Source organism: Henckelia pumila, chromosome 2 (genome assembly GCF_033568475.1).
Source record: "Henckelia pumila isolate YLH828 chromosome 2, ASM3356847v2, whole genome shotgun sequence".
NCBI classification, from domain to species: domain Eukaryota; kingdom Viridiplantae; phylum Streptophyta; class Magnoliopsida; order Lamiales; family Gesneriaceae; genus Henckelia; species Henckelia pumila.
Window position 1 is genome coordinate 157,126,062 of NC_133121.1, and position 21,251 is coordinate 157,147,312.

General features: G+C 36.4%; 1 protein-coding gene across 1 annotated transcript; it reads right to left on the reverse strand.

Annotated features, from left to right (window-relative positions):
* Position 1: 1 nt before the first annotated feature.
* LOC140885294 (ALBINO3-like protein 2, chloroplastic) lies at positions 2-20,190 on the reverse strand. Its single transcript, XM_073292255.1, has 14 exons — positions 19,859-20,190; positions 19,274-19,380; positions 17,622-17,749; positions 16,464-16,535; positions 11,814-11,915; positions 10,537-10,596; positions 9,174-9,239; positions 7,817-7,864; positions 6,078-6,254; positions 5,849-5,904; positions 5,659-5,776; positions 1,417-1,506; positions 553-662; positions 2-388 (listed from the first exon to the last, which is right to left on the reverse strand). Exons 1-14 carry the CDS (start codon positions 20,158-20,160, stop codon positions 196-198), a joined length of 1,629 nt encoding a protein of 542 aa, XP_073148356.1. The 5' UTR covers positions 20,161-20,190; the 3' UTR covers positions 2-195.
* Positions 20,191-21,251: the final 1,061 nt, after the last annotated feature.

Consider the following 21,251-nt stretch of genomic DNA (forward strand, 5'->3'; position numbering starts at 1 on the left):
CTCAGCAGAATCTCAATTTCATTCTTTATTAATTTGCATCATTATAGTAATCAATGCAATCAATTTCAGGGTTTCAGCTGAAAAGTGCCAATATTTTATGGTCGGTAAAAATGGTAAAACTCAAAAAGTCACATCATATCTTCGGTTAAAAAAATACAAATGACGACTAATCCCAAATCATGAACGGGGCCGGGCCTATTTCGACGAGGTTTCAATGGTCTTGAAGCATAAGTTTTTAACATCTCCGCTCTGAATCAATAAATGATTAGCAAAATCATCTGTGTCTTCTTCACATTGTTTTAAATACACATGGTAAGTAGGACTATAGGCAGCGGCTTTGCGCAAGTGCTTCAAGGCCTCAGCTTTGCGTCCCATATTCAGTAAAGCACTGAAAGCAAGCCCAAGTTACATGGAATGGTCGTTAGGTAGAGTGACTCACCAAAAAGCAAATAACAAATTTAGTTTTGAACTGGTGGATCAGAGCAAAATAATCAATAAAAGCGTTTCAAAATGTAAAAGTTGAGAAAAAGAAATTTTACATCAATCTCATACCTTGCCAAAATAATCAAACCGTCATAGTAGTAGGACTTGGTCTTCAAACCCTCGGGCTCTGTCAGCTGCGCTATTCTTTCCAGATGAAAAAGACCTTCATCCATTTTTCCCTGCACAAGAGACGAAATGTAGTAGTGGAAACAAGAAAAATTGTCCCCAAATGGTACAATTTAAACCCACTGGATACATGAAGTGATTGGGTCAACACACAATTACGTCAAATCCAAGATCCTTACTGTAGGAATAGAAACCACATCAGCACAATTGCAAGTTAGGCCGTATCCATAAAGCAATGTATAATACATTTATCCGCAGTTTATAGTTGATGTTCAGGGTGACAGTACATAATGATTTTCTTGAAGGCTGATGCAATGCCTGAAGATTTAGCAGCTGTAAAATGATTACGATAGCAATCTGTAGTGTCTCACTGGACCAACTTTCCTCTAGAAATCATAATTACTTAGATTTGTTTGTTATGGACCACAATAAAAAATCTCCCCGGATGAGTATATAGCAGCTAACAAGAACTATTATACACTATTTTTGTGGCTTCATATCATCACTTCTCCCACTAGCTAATATAGTTACACAAACACAATGAATGAGCAACCTCTTGTAAACAACTAGCTATATCACTATTAATTATGTACCCCTTACATTTGGGATATTTTCGGAAACAGTAATATGGGCCTTATACGGAACATCGCAATTATAGAAATGTCTTTTACCCCTCAAGTGCTGGTTCTTCTGGGTAAAAGTTTCTCATTTCATGTATGAAAATAACAGCCATTGTGATCACTTTCACTCTGGGGAACAAAATATACAAATATGAACAAGTATAAAATAAGCATTGTTCTGTATTACCTGCCGCATGCAAGCAATACCAGCCCATTGAGAGGACAGAATCAGAAGATCAAGTTCTTCAACCTCTACTGGATGGCCAGCAACAAGAAGCTGAATCGAAGTTCGAACCAATCCTCGAGTCAGAGACGGTAAATAGAAGAGTACATGTTATAAGCTAAAAGGAAAGAACGATAAGATTCAAAACTTAAAATGAATTATGTGAAGTAGATAATAGAGTACAGTCATAATTAATACAATAAAATCTGTTGAATTTTGAATATTAGACCATTATCAAGTGGTTAAATGATAACTTATCTACTAGTTTAGATTCTAAGGAGTTGATAGACTTTTATCTTATTGTATCTGATCAGATTCCTTACTATAAGGAATTCTTGTACGTTCTCTATTCTGAAATTAATGAGAAGAACCATCTTCTTCATGCCTTTAATTCTCATAAACTACATGGTATCAGAGCGCTGAAAAACCCCATGACAATACGGCATGGCATCCCCATCGGAATCCTTGATCGTCGACCCCTCCAAACCCTCTGCGCCAGTCGCACCTGTGGTCGCGACAACACTCTTGTTCCAATCGCCACAAATTAAACGGAACATAATTATCTTTAGTGGTCACAATCCGTTGTGATGTTCATATGTGGCAGAGGGAAGGATGAACTCTCCGGCGCATCGACCCGTCCAGAAAAATCGAGTTCTACATTCCGGGCCTGGAATTCGGAAAGCAGTATGGTCATGTCTTGGTTAATTAACTCCATGACTACGTAGATAGGTGAAAACTTCCTCCTTTATACTACTGGAAAGGATATTTGGGACGCCGCTCTAGATACTTTTTCCTCCAAGTAAAATAGGTCCAAACTCTTTGAGAATGAAAGCATCCTAAAGGATCTCCGGCAAGGTGAATCCACTGTCACCACCTACTTTACCTCTCTCACTCATCCACTGGCAACAGCTAGACCTCTTTGAGGTCCATGAATGGAAATGCCCAGGGTCCCAGACGATTAACGTTGCTACAAGGCAATTGTGAAGAAGCGACTGATCTTTAAATTTATATCAGACCTTAATAGCACACTTGATGAAGTTCATGGTCAAAGTTTGGTCACCAAACCTTTACCCAACCTTCGTACTGTGTTCTCCGATGTCCGACATGAAGAGAACTGCAGGAAATTTATGTTGGGTTCCACAGCCACTCTGCCTGTTGACTGCAGACCCTTGTTGGCATAAAACACCGATTCCTCACCCAAGTGATTCAGAATCTGGATGCCTTACCGAATTGTTTGCCACCACTGGAAGAGACAAAACCCGAACCGGCTTTGGTGTCCAAAATGCAAGAGACATAGTCATACGCTGGAGAACTGTTCGAAGATCCATGAGAAACCCGCGGATTGGAAACCAGCTCGTGAAAAAATAATTCGAAGGGGCAGCAACCCTTCACCAAAGAACTGGATGTACTCCAAAAACTCTTCAGTCAGTCAAACTCTCTGGCTCCAAGTACTTGTAATATGATGCATCGAGCTAATTTCTCATGTGCTTTACTTTCGCAGCACGACCTATGCACCTCATGGACTGTTGACTCGGGTGTTTCAGACCATATGACTGGAAACTTGGAATTTTTTAAATCATTCAACCCATGCACAGATTCACACAGTTCGCATTGTTAATGGGTCGTGCAACAAAGTAGTCGGTTACAGACTGGTTCAGTTGACACCATAAATTTTGCTTCAACAAGTTCTATATGTGCCTGATCTTAATTGCAATTTGTTGCCGGTGAGCAAAATGAATTACCCCAAATCCACGTAAATTCTATGTTAACTCGTGTGTTTTTCAGGATTTGGCGTCGGGGAAGACAATTGGCAGTGCTGATATTTGTGATGGACTACATCTCCTCAAGGTGAATGTTTCCATGAGAAGTCTGACCACCTCTTCCCTCGCACCCTTGATGTCTTATTCTCTATCAGTTACGGCATCCGAATTTCTTGTATCTTGAAATTTTTTTTCCTTTTTGTTCAATAATAAAGTTTCTCACTCTCTTCAAAGTGATATTTGCCATTGGCTAAAACCGCTCGCATTACATTCACTCAACTCCATTACAAACCACCTAAACCGTTCTCTCTCGTATACAGGATATCTGGGGTCCTTCCATTTGTCCATGACCATAAGCGGTTGTCTTGGGTTTTCCTAATGAAGGAGAAATCTGAAACTTCTGGTATCTTCATACAATTCCACACCATGATCCTTTTCTACCAAAATCCAGGTTTTACGAATAGACATAGCCTGAGATTACTTCAATCCAATCTTAGGTGACTACTTGGAATCCCATGGAATTGTTCACCAAAGCTCTTGTGTTGACACCCCACAACAAAATGAGGGGATGTCATTCTCAAATCCCAATTACCTTATCCATAAGATGCCTTCTCAGGTCCTCAATTTCAAAACTCCAATCCAATCCTTCTTGAATTTTATCACCAAGAAAGAAAACAGTTGGGTGCAAATGGATCTTCGTAGTCAAACATAAGTCTGATGGAAACATAGAAATTAGAACGGCTTAAGGCATGACTTGTAGCCAAAGGATATACACAATCCCATGGTATTGACAATCAGAAGACATTTGCTCCAGTTGCCTCTTGCCAGGCTCAACACAATCCAGATACTCTTATCAATTCCTGCTAACTTAGATTGGCCTGTGTATCAACTTGACGAGAAACCTTAATGGAGATCTTTAGAATGTAGTGAATATGGACATTCCTTCAGGTTTTGAGTCAGAAAAAACAACCAATAAGGTGCACAAATTAATGAAGTCACTTTATGGTCTCAAACAATCACCTCGGCCAGGTTCTTCCGATTTACCAATGTTTTGAAAGGAGATGGCTACACACAGTGCCAAGCTGATCACACCTTATTTGTCAAAGGTCCCGAGGAAGGTAAAATAACATTTCTTATAGTCACATCCCGAGGAAGGTAAAATCACATTTCTTATAGTCCATGTCGATGACATTGTTCTCACACGAAATCATGAAGAAGAAATCATCCATGTGAAAGTCTGTGTGGTCAAAAGAATTTGAGATGAAAGACCTCCGGCACCTAAAGTATTTTTTGGGAATGGAAGTGGCAAAGTCATCTCTCGGTATGTCAGTTTCACAACGAAAGTATGTGATAGATCTCTTGAAGGAAGCTGGTATGTTGGGGTGCAAACCAGTGGATACACCAACGGATCCGACAATCAAGATAGGATTGAAAAAGAATTGTCCACCCGTTCACAAACGAAGATACTAGAGACTAGTTGGCAAACTAATATATCTGTCACACACAACAAGATATTAGCTTTGGTTTGAGTGTCATTAGCCAATTCATGAACAATCCAACTGAAAAGCACATGGATGCAACATATCGAGTGTTAAGATATCTGAAAAACTCCACGGAAAGAGCTATTTTTCATAAAAAAAACTCCACCTCCGGGTATTGCAAGTTTGTATGGGCCCTATGGGGAAATCTAGTAACCTGACGTAGCAAAATGCAGTGCATTGTTGCATGGAGCAACGCTGAAGCTGAATTTCGAGCGTTGACACATGGAATTTGTGAAGGAATGTGGCTCCGGAAATTACTTGGCGAATTATGTGGAAGGGAGTCATTTAGTAGAGTTGATGTGTGACAATCAGGCAACCATTAGCATAGCAAAAAGTCTTGTACATCACAATCAAACCAAACATATTAAAGTGGATCGACATTTTATAAGTGAGAAGATCGAAAATGGGAGTTTCTACCTGAACTACATTCCTACCAAATTGCGAGCAGACATTCTGACAAAGGCACTTTTTCGGTCTAATTATGAAGATTCGTGTTCCAAGCTAGGCATGATCAACCTATATGACCAAACTTGAGGGAGAGTGTTGACTATTTGATTATTAAACCATTATCAAGTACTTAAATAATAATTTATCTGCTAGTTTAAATTCTTATAAGTTGATAGACTTTTATCCTATTGCATTGACAAATTCCTGACTTTAAGGAATTAGGTAGATGCTTTTCTGAAATTAATGAGAAGAATAATCTTCTTCATGCCTTTAATTCTCATAAACTACACAATCTACAAATTTAACTCTGTAATTAAATGAGAGTTCTTTAAAATATCAAGTTACTACAGATAAATGCAGATATTAATCACAACCAAAATAAAATAGAACACATTATCCATAATCTTTCTTCACCCCCAAGATAAAATGCGTAAATTGACTTTAAAATGGAACAAGACCTTTGAAACAGCACTTTCTAAATACACAGAAGCCTCGACAAGTTCTTGTTTCTGCAACAGTATCTGCCCCATGATAAGCAAAGCCCTAACACATCCAGGATCCTTTTTAAGCGCAAGTCTGCATTTGTATTTTACAAGAAAACCATTAGAAAGGAGGTAAATTATCCCAAGAACAAAGGATTTTTATTACCTTAATAATTTAATTGCCGCATCTTTATGGCCGTCAGTTAGAACTTTGACTGAGAACTGTTGAAATGTCTTGAGATAAATTGATTGGAAATTTTGACATGGAAAAGTAAAGCATACTAAGGTAGTGTTTGGGATTGCTTCTAGGAAGCGCTTTTGAGCTTTTCCTTCACAAATTTCTAGAAGCAATCACAAACACTGCCTAAACATTGTGGCATAACATCATAACTCACAGCAACAAGTTCTTTTGGCGACAAGGATTCAGCAGAGATTTTTCCCTGCTTTGTTGATACAAATATCTCCGGTCCTTCATTATTGCCTCGTCGGTCATTGATTGGAGCTGTTACAGAAGTCTTCTTTACAGGAAGCCCTAAATAGTTTAGAACTTCAGGATTTTTTAGACATAATTTCTGTGAAAAAGAGAAAATGGATTACCAGATGTGCATCCAAATACAAACCAAACACCTATTTCACAGACGGGCATTCGAATATTCACACTTTTTGATCGACTATCATGCGCCACACCTTATCTTCTTCATTAACTTAAAATATCTGAGTGTCACTTTCATAACTGCCAGATCCCGTCTTTCATCGTACCATCATTTATCTTCTACTACCTAGCTTATGCGAATCTTACTCAATTTCATGTAAGTTAACAGTTTAGCCTTCTATCCGCCAATTACATGAAGGCTCTCTTCCACTTCCACTTCTAAAACCAAGGGCATGGATGACTCTACATATTCTCAGGGAAAAGCAGGACAAATTACTTTCAACACCTCTGTGAAAATTTAAAAAAGCATAAAACCCAACATGTAAAATAAATTGTCTTTTCTGAAACCTATATTTTTAAAAGTCAGGCATAACACCCTCACAAATGGAACAAATGCATCCGATTTTTTAAAACACAGTTTAAAAAATTATTGATTTTATATAGATGTTTTTGTGTTTTTTATTTTTTATTTTTTATTTTTAGGAGGGTACCAAACCCCATTTACCTAGGGAAAGCATAAATACGTGGAAAAGTATATTCTAGTCAACAAAACTCAAATGTACCTCCCAAATTTCAGCTCAAGTTTCTATAATAGAAATAATATACCAAGTAGAGGTCTCTTATTTCATAAAGCACAATAATCAAATTAGAAAGAAAACAAGTCATTTGAACCACTTAAAGTAAAGAGACAAAAGAAGATGCAGAAGAATGACGATCACTGCTCTAGAATATCATAAGTTACATACATTTGATGTTTTGAGAAAGATTTTAATTTTTTTTTCTGTTAAGAATAATATTCCAGCACTGGATGTCAAGTAGTCACTGAAACTTCTGAACACTTGACTGACCAAAACCTTTAGGAGTGGAGTTTAAAGTACAGCATTAGTCAAGTCACAAAAAAGTAATTACGGCTAGAGGAGGTTGCCCATGAGCAACAAAATAAAGTTAAAATTTGTTGGAGAATATTGAAAATATATTCTGTTGTATTTTTTCCTTAGATAGAATAGGAAAGTATCAACAATATAATTATAAAGATAGAGTAGGATTTGACTAAGATCAATTAGGGATTTTCTTATAATTTGCTTCCTTAAATTGTACATAGACAAGCATGTATATATTGTGTATCTTTGTTAATGAGAAGCAAGAAAGTTTTCTTTCTAATTCTTGTTTCAAAATTTAATAGGAAAAATGAGTAACGTAGAAAATGGAAACCAAGAGAGATGTGAGGTGACTAAAGGCTTGCTCGGTTAGTATCAGATCTGAGCAACCAAAAAATGATTAAAGAATGGTGTTAGGCTAGTTTAATGTAAAGTAACTAGAAAACTTAAATATATAGTTAAAGTTCAGTAACTACTCACTGAATGGATGATACATTAATATAACTAATAGTACCATCATATTTTTCTCAGACATGAAAAGATACAAAAATCAATTGAATTTCAAACATATTTGGGGCTAATTTGAAAAAACAAAAGTACCAACCTGTATCAAAGTCAGTGAACTATTTGTAAACCAGTATACCAAACTTCCCTGAAAGTATGAAAAAAAAGAGAGATTCAAATAAACAACCTATGATAAAGAAGATGAAATAATTCAGGACAAACTCTTTATAAGATACAAAAGGGACGAGTTAAGAAAGTCATTGTCACACCACTTGATTGGAGAGATCCATTGTATGATAGAGAGATCCATTGTATGATACGCCTTTTAAAAGAAAAAATATGCACATTTTGAAAGTCTTCCAATGATGGGAAAAATAAGATTTTAAATTCGTAATCCATTTACATTCGCAAAATTCAGTAATTTGTACATGAAACTTGGACCAATAAATTCAGAAGCTGAATAAAGACTTGTTCATTCCTTAAACCAGTGTTCTAAAAGGCGCCACCTAGACTGTCGGTGGGCGGTTGCCCACTGACCCGTTTTTTCCCATAAGTGTAGCCTCTAGGCGTAAGGAGACTAATCGGGCGGCCCAAAATCCGCCTAGGCAGGCTTCCGCCTAGGCCTTTCATTTTTTTTTATTACTTAGCCCAACAAATAATCGGTTCCCCCCCCCCCCACCAACCCCCCACCCCAAAATTCCCCTTTCTTATTTCTGCCTAAACTTGTACTGGCCCAGCCAGAGACTATAGAGAGAAATTTTTTCTCTCTCGCCTCCAGACGCCGTCGCTGCCCTCAGCCACCCTTGTTACCCGCGGCCACCCTCTCCCGCGCTCTCTCGTTGGCCGCCGTCGCTCCTGCCGTTAGGTAATAGGTATTTTAATTTCATGTTTAATTTTGAATGATTTAATCTTCATTCTTCACATACAGAAAAACAATGGTGTACTATGAGCTAACATTTATCGATTAAAAATTTAAAATATAGATATATTTTTTATTTGCATTATTATTTGAGCGTGTGATATGAGGATTTCCTGGGTTTAAGGTTTTCTGCATATTGGCTCTTGATTGTGTTATCAATTAAGATATGGAAAAGCAAGATTGTTGGTACTTTTTAGTTTTAATTGAGGTGTATAATTGAGAATGTATAATTGAGATGCAAGTGCAAAAGAGAGGAACACTTTCATAGTAAAACTCATGAATGTCTAAGGTATTTACTATTTAGGCTATTAAAAAAAACCGCCTAGGCCCCACCTAGACGGTCACCCAGGCGCCTAGGCGCTAGGTGGTGGGTAGCCGCCCGCCTACCGCCTACCGTTTTTTAGAATACTGCCTTAAACAACCCTCCAAAATAACACAACAAAAAGAAAATAAATGAATATGTTAAGAGCTCATTTTTTAGATAAGATCAGCATGCCCGACCAATCCAAGAAAGGACCGAGATATAATTACCATTTACCTGGGGAACATTGAAGGTGATGAACAAAATTGGCAGTGTCAGCAGTTGCAGATAAAACTCATAACCCTACAAAGCAAGTAATGCAGTCCATTTATCATCCTTATTTATACACCTGACAGATAAAAACAGAGAAAAAAAAACTCATTGAGGTTTTCTTTTGCATAGTTTGAAACCTATGTTGCATGGATACGGGTACGAGTATCGTATCGGACACGACACGGATACGGCGATGCGGAAAATTTTGAAAATATAAGACACGATACGGCTAGGATACGGCGAATATTAAATAATATAAAAATATTATATATATATATATATATATAAATTTAGTATTAGAAATTAAAAATCTTAGAAACTGGAGGGCGGCGGGTGGTGGCGAGTGGTGTTAGGAATTTGTGATGATCGATGGACGATGATGAAAGAACGAGAGCATCACAAGAAATAATTGGGAGAAGAAAGACCGAAGAAAGTACTAATTAGGGCTTTCTAGGCCCAATTCATTTTAATATATTCATTAAATAGTCCTCAGAAATTTATTGCTTTTCAATTTAACCCTTGAAACTTTAAATTTTTTGCAATTGAGCCCATACGTATCCGAAAACGTGTCCAATCCGTGTCCGACTGGTCAAACTTCAAAAAAGTCAATGACACGGTTTTGGCCGTGTCCGACACGCGTATTTGCGTGTCGTGTCCGTATCCGTATCGAATACTTCCAAAAAAAAAATCTGCCGTGTCCATGCTACATAGTTTGAAACTTATAGTAAACCTTGATGTTTTCGCTTGGTTAAAAATTCATTATCCAGAAGTTGGATCAAAAGAGGTACAAATGGCAGGGACAGCTGCACATCTTTCGGGAAGTATTCATGTCTCTACATTTAAGTCACTAGGTCACCAGAATGCACGGATACTCCTAAAACATGCCAGTCAGTATAGTACATGACTTGAACAGGCCAAGATTATCCACAATTTTTTTTTTAAAAAAAACCACACATTGCTGTTGTACGCATGGGATACAGGTCCAATATGCTGAAGATATGAGGGGTTCCTCATTTTAATTTGGTTTTTAGTTATTGATCGAACTTTTACCTTTAAAGGCTGAATCATAAGTGCATGTGGGACTTAGCCTGTTGCATCTATCCATGTCTGCATAACATAGCGAGATTTAAGTGCTGAAGTGACTGTCACAACTGCTGCTTCACCTTGAATAATCGTTGGATTGAATTTATTTTTTGATAATCATTGGGTTGAGTGTTTTTCAGAAAAATTTAGACAGGTAGACCAAGCAGGCTAGATTGCAAAAGTTACTAAATAGGATGTAATAAAGAGGGAGAAGAAAGAACAAGCACAAGTTTCATGAACTCACCTTTGCTAATGATCCTAAGGTGCCAGGCAACTCTTGAAATGATGATTTTTGAATTGTGATCTAAAAATTAAAGAGAAGACTCAATACATGCCAATTAAAATGCAAAATAACTAAAAACATATGTCATTATGTAGGAATTCACAAATTCAATCAAAAAAGAAGTCCTACAAGTTACCATATTTTGCAACATCAAGGTTATTAGGTCTGTTTTGAACTACAAAGAAGTTAGCAACAACGGTTAAAGAGAAACTGAAAAGAATGTGAAGCAATGATGGCCATCATGGGAATCAGATGAGCCCAGTCCTGCTTTCACCAAGGAATGCCATTTATAGATCTAATTTAAGAAATCAAACAGCAAAGATCTCATCGAATGTAAACCTCACTTTTTTCGTTACAATTTTCAACTGCGTCTAAATGTGCTCCTCTCATTTATAAGATAGCGGGTAATAATGTCTTCCATCAATGCAAAATTACATTAAATATCCACTTTTTCAAGTCTCACCGACAATTCTAGATTAATTGATCTGATGGGAAAGCCAAAAAATAAAACAATAAAAAATTTATTTCCTCCATTTGAATGGAAAGAAAATGAGTCTAAATCAAAGAGAAGCACTGTTTGATTGGCCTTTTGAACATACACTTCTCAACTCAAAAGTTAAAATGTATTTTTTGGTTTCATCATCTTCAGAACAAACCATCAAAATAAAATTAATCTCCATATCACTACATTCCCAAAAAAAGCACACCATAAATAAGTTTTAAAATTTTATTGTTTCTTCTCCATCCAAAAACCAAACTAAACACAATTTCAAATAACAAATCATCACATAAACTTCCAAAAATTTCTTAAGAGACACTTTCAGAAGATCCACGAAACTATTTGCAAAAAAAAAAAACCTCTTAAAATAATAAAAAGACCAACAAAACAGCAAAACCATGATGGAAAATTAATAAAACCATTAGCTAGTTATCAGAGAATTAATAAGTTGGAAAAACTTAACAGCGAGCAAATTACAATACTGACTCAGAGATCCAATGAAATAAGTCATAAATTTATGTCCCACATCAAAGAATTATCAAGCGCTATTATGGCAAAGAAAAAAGAACATTCTGATGATAGCATAAATCAATTCATCTAGAAACCAAAATCTTTTTCACAGCACAGAAAATGATAATTTCTTGGGACATTGATTCTTAAATCATCATCGACCCTGTATTCCAAAAACATTGAAAATAATAACATTAATAGAGCTTGCAAATGTTGGTTGTTCTTGTACCTGAACATTACTGTAATGCAATCCTGCAATGAGTAAAGGGAAAATGGGACCCAAAACACCATTTGGATATTCAGTCAAGTTTTGAAACCACAGAGTTCCTCCCTGTAAGATTATGAGAGACTCTTTTGTTAGTTACCCAAAAAACAAAAAAACTCAAAAAACAAAAAGGATTCGTAGATGCCAATCAACCAAGTGTGTATTACAAGATATCAACCAAAAAAATAAATACAAATAGATACGTGAACACAACATATGCTGTCACCTATATTATTACCGGGGCTGAGAGTATTGTAGTATAGAAGAGACAAAAAAGTAGTATTCATTGTACAAGTCTCGATGGCTTCTTGGTTTTGATTCTGTTTATTCCAAAGCCTTATATATAATGATCCAGTAGGTGAATGGCTAAAGGGCTCATCAAGCAAGCTAATAATACAAGATCTTTGCTAGTTAAAAAAAAGTCTTAGATACTTAAAACTACTAAAACCTATGATTTTTTTCTTATGTTGTATATCTGCAATACACTACCCTCGAGAGAAATGCTTTCCTTACAGCCAAGTACAAATATAATCCCAACGAGTCTTGATACCAATCATTTGCCAACTTAAGTTCAAGGCTAGAAGTAGAGACAAGAAAAAGGTTCAAACAGGAAGAATATAATCAGTGTAATTGGAGTTAACAGTTAAAAAAAGGATTTAGAGCTTCTCGCATCACACCAAATCACTATCTTAGGTAATTAGATAATGCTCATTATCAAACTTTCAGCATTTTTCTGCTTAATAAAAACATTTAACATTGCATAAAAGTCCAAAAGAAGATTCTGGCATGCAAACCTGTCACTCAAAACCGCTACTGATAAACTACACCAATAAATGTTTGAATGGAGAGAGTTAGAGAAGGGTGGGGGGTGGGGGGGGTGGTGGGTGGGTTTGTGATACATGAAATTCAAGGTTATAAAATCCGTTAGGCGCTAGTTGGGCACCAGACCAGCCTAGACCGCCTAGGCGCCGCTAGGCGGATTCCATGTTATCTTGAAGGATCAGAAAAAGATGGGTCTGGATCTCCTGCGGGAATGATTTGAAAGATCCAAAATAAAAAAAAGACGGTATCTGCTAGCAACAACATAATGGAGGCAGTCATCGGCGCCTGACCTTGTATTAATATTTAAGATTGATATTATCAGCCGTGTTTTCGTTTGGGGTTGTAAAAGTACTTAAGTTGTTTCCGCTGTTTATTTGTTGTTGTTAAGTCTAATTATGCATGTTTATTAGTTTATTTCGTGGTGGCTCGAGTAAGGGCGCTACGGTTGGAGTTTAAGAACTTGAGCTCTAGTGGTTTCCCCATCTTTCGATGTAGTCTTTTTGCCGCTGGTTTGAATCCGGCAAATCGAACGAATTGTTAGGAACAATAATTCCTAACGACTCAAACACAGAAACAACTCAAGATTCAATATGTAAATCTGAGTATTGCTACTCAGGCAAGGTTTTATTCCCTTTACAAGAGGAAAACTCTTGCCCCTAGCACAAACTCGTCTAGTTCAACCAAATAAACGTGAATGCCCCTCCCTAACAATCTCCTCTCTGTTTATTCCCTCTCCCGATCTAGATCCTTCTGATGACTCTTAAGATAAGGGCTTGGACCTTCTTTTGGGCCTGCTTGGTCTATTGAGCCTAACAATACCGCTCTCTTCAAAACAACCTTGTCCTCAAGGTTGGTGTAATCCGAATCCTTATTTGAATAAAGTATAATTCAAGATGACATTATTAATTAATCGGTTAATTGAGGATCAGCATGTGGGGATCCACCGGGCAATAATTCAGATTATCTTATCCCAAGTAATCCAACTAGACGAATGAGATTGTGATACGTGCCAGATAAGATAAAGTCGGGATCTTCTGAACTAATCTGGATCCAGCCAATGAATAGGAGTCGATTTCATTGATTTCCTTCACCGATTTCCCTCGAGTTCTAGCCATATACCTTAGGTTTTATAGCCAGTACTAGGGCAGTTTAGTGTTGGAAAGCTTCAGAGCTAGTGACGGCTTGAGGAGGGATCACCATCAGATTGAGGCGTCATCAGCGGGCTGACGACGGACACAGTAATAACCCTAAAGCCTTCAGTAGTGAGTTTCTGGATCTGGTTTGATAGTAATTTCAGTGTTGGTATTGTTAAGGTTCAGACGTGTAGACTTTGGTCAGATTGTTTAAGTGAGGTACGTGATGTGCTGACTGAGATATTCAAGCGTAGTATATACACTTATATGCTGCATTCTTATCTGTTGCAAATTACACGATTTACTGCTTTGGCGTATTAAACATGACATATCACGTTGGACCTGATATCTTTGAGATATGCCTCATTGTTTGGGCCGCTCAACCTGTTATGTTTTGTGGACGGTTGGGTATTGAGAGTTACAGTGTCCGACGGGACTCGCGAGCTCCGATGACCCTGGATTATCCAAAGAAATGGGTGGATTGGTTATCATGGGCATTTGTTATAACAAGAGCTTTCACTCATCCTTGAAGGTGACACTGTTCGAAGTTGTTTATGGCCAACAACCCCCTCGCTTTTTCATGCCCAGAATGTGATGAAGACCAATTATGATGCCAAGCACAAGGATGTTCAGTTCCGCTAGGGAGAACTGGTCCTTCTGAAGTTGCAACCATATCATGAATTGAGCCTAGCTGCCCATGCAAATAGGAAGTTGTATCCTCGCTTAAGGGACCATTCAAGATCCTATGCCGTGTCAGCCAAGTGGCATACAAATTAGAGTTCCCTGTTTCAGCCAAAATGCACCCGGCGTTTCATGTTTCGTGCCTCAAGAAGTACAAAGTGGATGAGCACAACAATCCAACTTTACCACCTATGCAACCAGGAGACAGCCACCTGATTCCGCAAGTTGTGCAAGATATAGGAGTCCATAAGGGCAGAACTGAGATGTTAATTGATTGGCCTGCTGAAGCTTCTTGGGAGAATGCATCTTGGTTGACTAATAGTTATACTTCCTTCATGTTAGAGGTCAAACACGCGTCTCAAGGGGGAGGTGATGTGATGGACGCATCACAGATTCTGGATGATTCCACGCTGCACGTCTATATGCGTTTATGTAGCATGGACGCACTCCAAAAAAAAAAGATTTGAAGTGTCGGACACGAACACGACACGTAAATACGCGTGTCGGACACGGCAAAAACCGTCATTGACTTTTTAAAAATTTGATCAGTCGGATACAGCCAGGACATGGCTGGGACACATTTCCGGATACGTTTGGGATCAATTGCAAAAAAAATAAAAGTTTCAAGGGTTATATTGAAAAACAATAAATTTATGAGAACTAATAAATAAATAAATTAAATGAATTTTTTTCTTTGATCAGAAACAAATGTCATGTTATCATTCTTTCTTCAGTCTTTCTTGTTCTCGTTTCTTTCCCGCTCTCGTTCTTTCATCATCGATGAAATATGGTTTTCTATTCTAGGATTTTTAAATTTTAATACTAAATTTATATATACATATATACAATATTTTTATAGGTTTTAATAATCGTTGTATCTTAACCGTATCGTGTCATATATTTTCAAAATTTTTCGTATCGCCGTATCCGTGTCGTATTCGATACGATATCAGTATCCATGCAACATAGATATGCGGTGCACTCATGGTTCAAGAAGCAACGGTAGAATACAACAATTTCTGATTTCATTCCATGTAGAATGGATAGGCTAGGATTTGGTTTATATTTGTTATCTTTACTTTAATTTTTAATTCTTCCATTGAGTATTGGGACTGGGATAGGAATAGAGGAGTTTATCCTCTAGATTTGTTTTATCCTTTGGGTTGTTTAGTTAGAGGATGGAGTACTGTCTAATTAAACAAGGACGTGAATGAATAAAGCAATCTACATTTTTCTCAAAATTCTCTAGAATAGATCCGATTTCTCTAGTTAACCAGCCTGTAACGCCTCAGATTTGACGACTGTTCCCCACCGTCAAGACGGGTCTTTCCAGCGTGCTTATGTCCTCACTCACATGCACCCTGAGAAACTTCCTGGGAGTCACCCATTTAGAGTTCTTATGTGATGAGCTCCCGAAAAGAAGATGCAACTTCGTGATATTAGTAGTACTTATCAAATTTTTTAAGCTCTCCTCAACTGTGCAGTCTCATACCTACACAAACTCATAATCCCTCTCATTCCGACACGGGATCGGTTCATTCATGTCTCCCTTCGCCTAGAAGCCTGCCAAGAGCCGCTCATTGTCCGTGCAACCTCTTGGCACCGGCAATCACTCTCCGCCCTTTTATCAACCCCGGGCGTCACAAAGCCTCAATTACAACTATCATCATAGGGTGTCAAGGGCGAAAAGCTAACAACAAAGGAGATCTTTCTGACTTGGAGGAATTCGCGGTTCGTCGTCCCTTAATTAGATCCAAATTAAGAAATGCAACACATAAGACAATTTATGGGATGAGACAACTATGCAAATCTAGAGGCTATTCAAAATCAAAATAAGGCAATTACGGAGGCTTCTACAGCCAAGTATTCCAAAACCACCACGAGAAGCGTCCAGCTTCAAAAAAATTAAACGTCAAAAAAGTCAAATCATGCCAACAAACTTTCATGCCAATGATATAAGTGGCATCTAAGTACCTACACAATCAAAACCGGAGTGATGCTCCAATGACATTCTCCGAATACTCATGATCCACAGAAGAAAGCAAGGGACCTACAAATTACAAGAGCATGAAAAGAAAAGGTGAGATGCATCCCATTTATTTTGCTCAAGTAGATAAACGAAAAAAAAGGGATAAATTTCCAGTAAAAATCATTTTTAATTTTCTTACACAAAGCAAAAAACGTGAAATAAATGTCAGTTAGTACCCTACACATCAACTGAAATTATCGTTGTATCATTTATTCATGCTTCTGACTATACATCAAATTTATCTTTTGTATTATCATTTTTTGGTTATATCATTATTTATCGACAAAATTTCTCCACACTAGGATCCTTGATAGAGAGTATGACTCTTTTGGACAAGTACTTTCAAAATATTTTTAGTGTTTTATAAGAGGAAAAAACCCTTAAAATATGTGTTTGGATAAGATTTTTGTAAATTATTTATGAATTATTTTTCAAAAAAATTGATTCTCAAGTATAATTTCTAAAAAAATAATTTAGAGGTATTTTTTATGTTTTTAGAAATAAAGACAATGGAGGAAATCAAAACAGATTACTTCTTATATTTAAAAACGTTTTTACAGAATAGTAGTCCAAATCATATTTATTCTTAAAACAACTTTTAAAATTTTTATAAAAATAAAATAAAAAACACTTTTATAAAAACGTTATATAAGTATTTGTCCAAACGAAGCCTATTATTTTTTAGGCCACATTGCATGCCGTTTTTGGAAGATATTATGTTATATGTTTGATACATGTCCATATAATGGTCCGGTATTTTAAAATATTCCACATTTTGGCATGAATATATATTGGACGATACTTATTTTTATTTCTGTTATTCATCGATGGCAGAACTATATATATATCTACATATAATAATTTAAAATTGAAAAAATGATCGTCGTTTTAAATGGACCTTAATAATTAAAAAGAAAATATTCTCCATATCATATCGTCATCCATTAAAGCTAATCAAGTTGCATGTTAATAACTAAACCAGGCTCAGGGCCTCACATCACAGTCCACCCAGCATACAATATATACTTTAGAAATATAGAACTGTTATAAAACAAAATTTCATTACTGTACAAGCAAATATGAAAGTCTCATAAAGAGGTGTTTAACCTGGACAGAAAATGATGCAAAGAACCAAAAGAATGAAGGACAACCAGCAGCTTGTTTTTCTTTCCAAAAAAAGGTAATTTGATCTTTAAAACTTCGTCCGGATAGAGGTGGTGGAAATGGTGGAGGCACTATGAGATGCAAAACAAAGGGTGATATTTCAACATCAGAAAATAATAATATATGGCTTACTTTGAAATCATATGCATACCAAATACTGATTCAAAAAATAAATCCAAAAAAAAAAAGCTCTTGCTCTTACAAATTGTCAGTGTTTCATAAAACTAATCGTAGGAAAGATAAAATTGTGGTATCATGTTCAGTGGGGGCTCTTAAACCCATGACTCATAGTGACTTGACATGTAAAAGTAGCAATAGCTTCCTACATAACACACCAATACTGGACCATGAATGATGAGGGCCATAAGGCTAATTCCAGACTACCTATTCCACGAAGGGAATAAGGATATAATTAAGTAAGTTGATCATCAAATCAGCAGAAGTAAAACAACTATTTAAAACCCAGGTTCTGGGCCAAATTCATAAACTGGTAGCACATATGAAATGATAAAAGCATAAAAAAGTAGAGGGGATTGTTGGATGTTATCTTAAAAGTGTTGAATGATAACAAATCATATTAACTCAATCAGCCAAGAGTGACAAATCAGTTAAGAAGTCTTCAAGAAAATAGTTACGACACTGGCAATGGCAAAGTACAGGAAAGAGCAGATCAATCAAGGTGCATAAAGATAGCCAAGTGTTTTGACCGATTAAGACAAAAGATCAGATTACCATGTCCATGAATATTAAACAACACAAACTATAACAAATAAGATAAAAGTTTAGTACTGGTCTACTGGACATAAATAAATCGGTTTATATAGCAACTGTAGGAAGGTTCAGAGCATCAAGGCATGAGAATCAACTGCTCCAATGTTCTAAATCCTAAAGTTATGCAGATAATCTGATGAGCCAGTTTTTTTGGCCAAGATGGTTATTTTAACTTATTTTGTAACCAAGTTAAATTGTTGTCATTGAAGATGTTCATCTAATTAAAGAACAAAGAGAGTTCACCAAGCCTTTAGTTATAAGAACATACTAAGTTTTGCAATATGACATCCGAGAAGTCAAGCTCACCCATGATTGGAGAACCATAAATTCTTTCAATATTCACTTTGTGATAATTCTGCCGTATATTCAAGTGATCCATCTAGTCTAGAACTCAAATTGTTGTATGGAATACTCTTAAGTAATCTGAGCAGAGAGAGTATTATAGACTTAGACGACTTAGACAAACTAAGTAATGTCTTAGGTGGTTGACTGGAATTACCCTCAGGTGTTTTAAAAGTGACCCTAAAGGATTATGCAAAATCAAATCTTCTAGTGGATTTCTTCTAAAGAAGAAGAAGAGATTACACCAACTTTGAACCTCTATAAAGTCTCTTGTTATTGTTTCTTCCATGTTTTATTGTTCTATTAATTTGATGTTGTCCACACATCTATTCTCTTAGTAATTCAATTTAACCGGGACCAACAAAAAGCCAAGTACTTATTATTTATGAATTACAACTGTTCAAAATCCTTCTAAATCATAAGCAAAAAAAATATTCCTAAGACAAGTTAAAATAAATGGTTATATGTTGTATAAAACTCACATTTGGGTAAGAGTTCTCCAATCCTCTTTAACCTTTTTAGTTGCAACACAAAAAAAGGAAATAATAACACTCTCATTGCCAGAGTGGACGAAGAGATTATAATCCACCTGAAAAAAACAACTGAATTATTTATCCGAGAAGTAGAATGTACTAAACACAACTCTGGCAACTAGAAGACAAATCCTGGTTAATAAGATGCATAGGTAAAACACTATAATCTATAATAAAGAGTTGTCCAAATTAAGTTTTCACTAAATTAGAGTCGCTCCCTTCACTTAACTTACATAGTGAGTCTCCTGCTGTCCAGAATCTCTCAGCATAGAGACGAATGAAAAGTTCAAAAAAGTGATCATACAATAACTTTTCCAAAATAAATTGAATGCGAAAGGAGCAATTGGGAAGAAAATCAAGCAATAGAAAAGGGTTTACTGCGGCGCAAGTCCAGCTACAAGATGACAGATCATTCTTAAGCAAAAATGTAAGCAATATAGCTGATGTGCTTCGTACACAATAAAAGAAACCCCAGAATGAATTGCAAAGAGATAAATAGCGATGAAATGTAGAAGGGTGGTGGTTTGTAGTTACCAAGGAAGGCCAGTATGATCGTGATAACCGTCAAGCAAGGAAATTAAGGCCCGAATAGGAAGAAGAGGCTCCTCCGGTTGAGTTGATAATCGGCGGCAAAAGGAAAAGCAAATGTGAGGTGAAAGCAAGTGGGACCTAGACCGCAATTGAGGTCCACCAACATGATTTAGTTGGTAGAGAGGGACAAAGTGATGAGAAAAAGGAGATGATGAAGAAGTAAAAGTAGAGAGGCATTGAAAGAGCGGCGGCGGCGGCGAAAGGCGGATGAGTTTCGATAGGAGGCGTCTCGACGGCGCCACCATTGTTGTGAGAATGTTTTTCTGTATTTTGGGTTTCCAGTTTCCACAGGAGTTGCAAATCGGAAGAAATGGGGATATATATACTCGCTCTTTTTTTAAAAAAAAATTTTAAATAAATTCAATTCCATAGGTACATGTTTGAGCAAAAGGATCATTTAAAATATTACATAAAGTCTACGTATGTGTAGAGGCGTTTAAACTTCGGATAAAATCGAAAAAATCGTAAATTCAAACCGAAAAAGCTAATTATCGAACCAAATCGAAAACCAAAAGTTAAAATTCGGATATAAATGTTAAAATCAAAATTTATTTGGTTCAGTTTCGGATTATATATCTCAAAATTGAACAGTCCCTCAGTATTCCAAAACACAAAGATTGAGTGCACAAATTAACAACTTGAATATGATTATTGAAATTGGAGATTTTCAATGTATCGTCAATTTGAGGATGGATCGAAATTCCTTTGCACAGTTATGTTACTTACTCACTCATGTTGGAGGAGTGAGAGATTCAAGATATGTTAGGATTGAAGAAAAAGTTGCCATGTTTTTGTCGATCATAGCACATCAATAGAAAAATCGGATAATTGGTCATGATTATATACGAAGCGGTCAAACAATTTGTAAGGTATAATTGCAGCTTATCTTAAATTCGTGTAGAGTTCGTGTTGTCTACGGTGTTACAATACCAGAGACAACATGCAGTGGAATTAATAAAACACAAATATTTAACAAAAATAAATAACATAAGAAATTAATTTTGCATGAATAAAAACTCGTGTGGGTGCCTTAGGGCTAAAGAACCACTAGAAAAGTGTAGATAAGTCTTACAATGTAATATTAGTATTTTACAAAAATAGTAAAACTCAACTTCATTCGGGTCATGGACGAGAAATTGAAATCCTCATTACTATGTCCAAGGCTAAGTATGCGGATTAAATAGGGTTGATTTTCCAATAAAGATAAATAAATTAATTTTTTTTAAAATTAATAATAACAACTCCATCTGGGTTTCAGACAAGGGATTGAAACCATAATCATCTTGTCTGAAACTAAGTATGCGAATGCAATGGGGTTGATGCTACATTCGGGCTA

Excerpts from the sequence above, each read along its gene's own strand:
- LOC140885294 (XM_073292255.1), bottom strand. The coding sequence starts at position 20,160 with ATGGTGGCGCCGTCGAGACGCCTCCTATCGAAACTCATCCGCCTTTCG. Across the intron at positions 9,240-10,536 it reads CCTTAGGATCATTAGCAAAG|GGTTATGAGTTTTATCTGCA; the intron begins GTGAGTTCATGA and ends CTTGCTTTGTAG. Across the intron at positions 5,777-5,848 it reads GCGGCAATTAAATTATTAAG|ACTTGCGCTTAAAAAGGATC; the intron begins GTAATAAAAATC and ends ATACAAATGCAG.